At 36.0% G+C, this 4,018-nt stretch overlaps 1 protein-coding gene across 1 annotated transcript; it reads right to left on the reverse strand.

Moving 5' to 3' along the window:
• Positions 1-624: 624 nt before the first annotated feature.
• On the reverse strand, positions 625-3,533 carry LOC106461752 (uncharacterized protein C9orf172 homolog). The gene is made up of 2 exons (XM_022388782.1): positions 3,051-3,533; positions 625-2,283 (listed from the first exon to the last, which is right to left on the reverse strand). Exons 1-2 carry the CDS (start codon positions 3,358-3,360, stop codon positions 1,196-1,198), a joined length of 1,398 nt encoding a protein of 465 aa, XP_022244490.1. The 5' UTR covers positions 3,361-3,533; the 3' UTR covers positions 625-1,195.
• Positions 3,534-4,018: the final 485 nt, after the last annotated feature.

Raw genomic sequence — 4,018 nt, forward strand, 5'->3', positions numbered from 1 at the left:
ATATATATATATATATATATATATATACACACACACCCTAAATGTACATATAAGGCATAAGTTTTTTTAATGTCTACCCATTTCTAGGTAGAATAAATATAATATTTGTTATTATTTATCTCGAGGAAATGTTTTCTAGAACTACTTATTGCTAAATTTCACTACCCTATGGATAAGGTGAACATATAGCGGTATACAATTACATAATTAATATTTTAATATACGTTAATTAATCTATTATCATCTGACGTAAGAAGTAATAATTCAAGCGTCATTAATAAACTTATATAAATAACAAGTTATTGTTTTGCAGTATTCACTATTTATAAACAGTACAATTTTACAATGGATACGAACTCTCAACATCCATAGTCTTTCTACAGTCCTTATTGGTATATTTAATACATTGTTTCCATGCTTAACTGACTAATACTTTTTATTTTACATAGAAGAAATTCATAATTGGAGTATAAGTTAAAATTATGTTAACAAAGCATGTTATAATGCACTAAAATGACCAAAAACTAGTCGAACGTTAAGGACACAAAAATCAATTCAATATTCAGTCTCTATACCAGGCAATTTTCACCTGATTTAAAAACTATGTATGACATTCGTTTTTTTTATATATATATAATAAATTAAATTATCAAAATTTAAGAAGATTCGGGCTTGCAAGTGTTTCTATTTTATCTTATTGTTGCACGTTTATAGCCTAAAGAAAGTGAAATGTATATCATAAATTTATGATCCTGTCCAACCATCCAAAATGCATCACAAAGACATTAAGTTCACATACATACAATTATCACAGTATTTATGATAATAGAATTTACAGTGATCATTTTTTTTTTTTTAGTTTATAATTTAAAGGTGTCGCCATAATATATAAATGCGCTGTCGATTGGAATACTTATTCGTTTCGTATGTAATGCTTGTTCTGAATGGTATACACTCAGTGTTTCGAAGTTTCTATAAGATTTGGCACAGCCTTCATTTTTTACTTTGGTATTGTCAATTTACAATGTTCACAACAAGTCTGCATAGCGTATGTAATGTTTTTTTTTGTATTTTTTTTCTGGATATAGTAATTGAACTAAACTTTAGTAGATTAATTTTCACTTTAAGGCTTCTAAGCCGTGAATGCGAAACTAACACTTTGAAATCTACTTGTAAATAATAGGAAGACGCCATCTTAAAGCATCCACAGTCGTCTTGATTTACTGACCGTTTCTTTGGCAGAAATGTTTTGAAATATCTCAGCATCAGCCCAAGGTAAGATTATACACATGAACATTTTGGTTGTTCTGCGGTCAGTGAGGAACACGTTGAAAGGAACGAAGGCCTCTCCTCCTTCCACAAAATGTTTAATTTTTGCATACATGTCTGGAAATTCAGCAGCTAAGTTTATTCCTCGTTCCTGCAGATGACGCTTCATAGCTTCACATTCTTGATATCTCTCTGTCAGGTCAGATCCAGGTCCTTTAGCTATAGTCAGTATCACAGTTTGAAGGTCATCTTCTGGTTGAGGTGGAGCGAGACGCAACTTTGTTCCTCTTATGATTATTTCTCGCTCCACTAAGGCACCCGCACCACTCGACATCTCTTCAGTTACACGTACAGCTGCTAGAAGAACAAACTTCTTGCCCGGGTTGTAGCGGTCGCAGAGGGAGCGGATGTGGGTATATGTGTCAGTACCCATTTCCTGGGGTATGATCTCATTTCTAGGGATATAAGTATTTTGTCCACGAATTGAGTCCCAACCTTTACACATGAAATCTATGGCATCATCAATACTGTAAAACACTAGTTTCACAGCTCCTCGTCCTCTGGAGAGATATCCTCGCCTTGCACACACGGAGAGGTTACGTCTGGAAACTGGGTCTTGTCTGACTTTTAGCAGAACTTGTTGGCACATATTACTGATCTTTGTATAGGGACATTGATTTTGATGACGATCCCAGTGAGCTTTGCGACAGTGCTTGCTACAATAATAAGTGTAACAGTTAGGGCACATGCGAAACTTAGCTTGGACCTCACCTGCAGGCATGACCTTAGTGCATTTGGGGCGATTACACGTGATCAATCCCTGTAGCTGAGTTGATTCATTTCGAGATCGTTCCTTACCTAAAGATGGTTCGAAAGTCTGATTGATTGGCTCCTGATAGGAGTAACGCAAGTTTTTTGATGGTTTCTTAGGGTACTGAGTCGGCTCCTGAAGAGAATGGCGCTGATATTGTGGGTCTTGAGCCTTCAGGGAAGAGTCCTTGAAATGCATCGATTCTGGGAAAGAATAACGGGTTCTGTGATCGCCTTTAGATAATAATTTTCAAAAAATAGACCAATAGAAATAGAAAGAAAAAACTGCTTTTCGAGTAATGTCAGTCTTATGTTATTTAACAAAGCCGGATTTGTTACTAAAACTCGTAGCTAAATGTAGATTCTGTATTGCACAAGTACATGCAGGTTTTGAAAATATTTACAATGACGAGATGTAATCTAAGGGGATGATAAAAACAAACCGACATAACTGTGTGAAAAAAAGCTTAAGAAACAGTTAGGTTAATGTGAAAAACTTAATGTCATATGCTGGCACAGTACATAAAAAAAGAAAGATATGAGGTAATCATATATATATATATATATATATTAGTATTATGTTTCTCACTTACAAGACCAGAAACATGTAACTTTTTTGTGTTAGTTAATTAAGGGACTATAGGCACCAAATAGCTGGAGTCCCAAATATCCAAGTACGTTTATTGCTGATACTGATATATATATATACGTGCATATAATGCACAAAAACCTGATTTAAAGAAAGCTACTATAACTTGGTCAATAAGTTTCTTATAGTCCAGTCTTTATTGTTGTTTTTTTTTTACATACTTCGTGAATTTGAAATTGCTTTAATCAGATACTTATCCTAGTGGTCTGTCAAATCATGGGAAGCTGTGTCAAGTGACATGATCAGCCTCAGGTATTCTGTCGAAAATTGACAGATACATCATGCTGGGTCAGGTGGGCATGTATATCAAGAAACAACCTACCTTGACGTTTCTTCGTTTTCTGAGACACCTCTTTTACGAACTTATCATTTGCGTCTATTCTTAGGGAAAGCCCAAATTCGGGTTCTACAGTCGTGGTTGAGACGCTTGAATACGCCTTTTCCTCATTTGTTGCAGGTCCAAGATATTCTGCTTCATGATGAGGAGACTCTTTGGTATCCACGCTACTACTGAGAACAGTTGCAGGCGAAGTCATGCCAGCAGGTAACTCTTGACAATGTTCCACCTTTTCAGTCCAATCACCAGCAGAGTAAATTCGCCCCTCTCGTGTTCCGTGGGCTGAGCTAAGCATCTGAGGAGCAATTGGACTACTGCGTCGTGACGTCACGGGGCTAGAAGATCGAGAACTGGAAGGTATGGCTAGAAGGGAATCCAGGACGTCATCTAGCGACGTAATAATCTCTTCTCTTTCTTTCTCGAAATAATCGAGACCTGAAAACGAGAAAAAAAATGTCAGATAAAGTAAGTTATATAAAAGATACAAAACTTTGAGATACCCGCTGTTAATTAATATGCACATAAAGAATTACGTGTTTGTCTTGTTTTTTTCGCATTTATTGCAAATGCTGACGACAACCATAGAGTAGTTCCAGTTACCTCGAGACTAAGTTTTCTGTTATTAATTCAGAAAGGTATTCATAAAAACTCCCGAGTGAGACTGAAGAAGAGTATATAACAATATATCAACCTTACCATAAATGATATACACTTTCGCCCAATAGCAGGGCTCTTCGATCGGCTGAGATACGACTCATGTTGAAGTGGTCATCATCATCATTTGATATCATTTCATTGCAGTCCGAAGGGAAAACTGTCGAACCATTAGAGGGTTACGCCCTCTCGTCGGCCAAATGGGAGTGGTTGAGACATCATATATATATAAAAGCAACCGCTTGACAAAAAACTGTTATGGTGTGAGCCGAATTCATATTGGATTGTTTGTTTGTTTT

This window comes from Limulus polyphemus, unplaced genomic scaffold (genome assembly GCF_000517525.1).
Source record: "Limulus polyphemus unplaced genomic scaffold, Limulus_polyphemus-2.1.2 Scaffold1023, whole genome shotgun sequence".
In the NCBI taxonomy this organism is placed as follows: domain Eukaryota; kingdom Metazoa; phylum Arthropoda; class Merostomata; order Xiphosura; family Limulidae; genus Limulus; species Limulus polyphemus.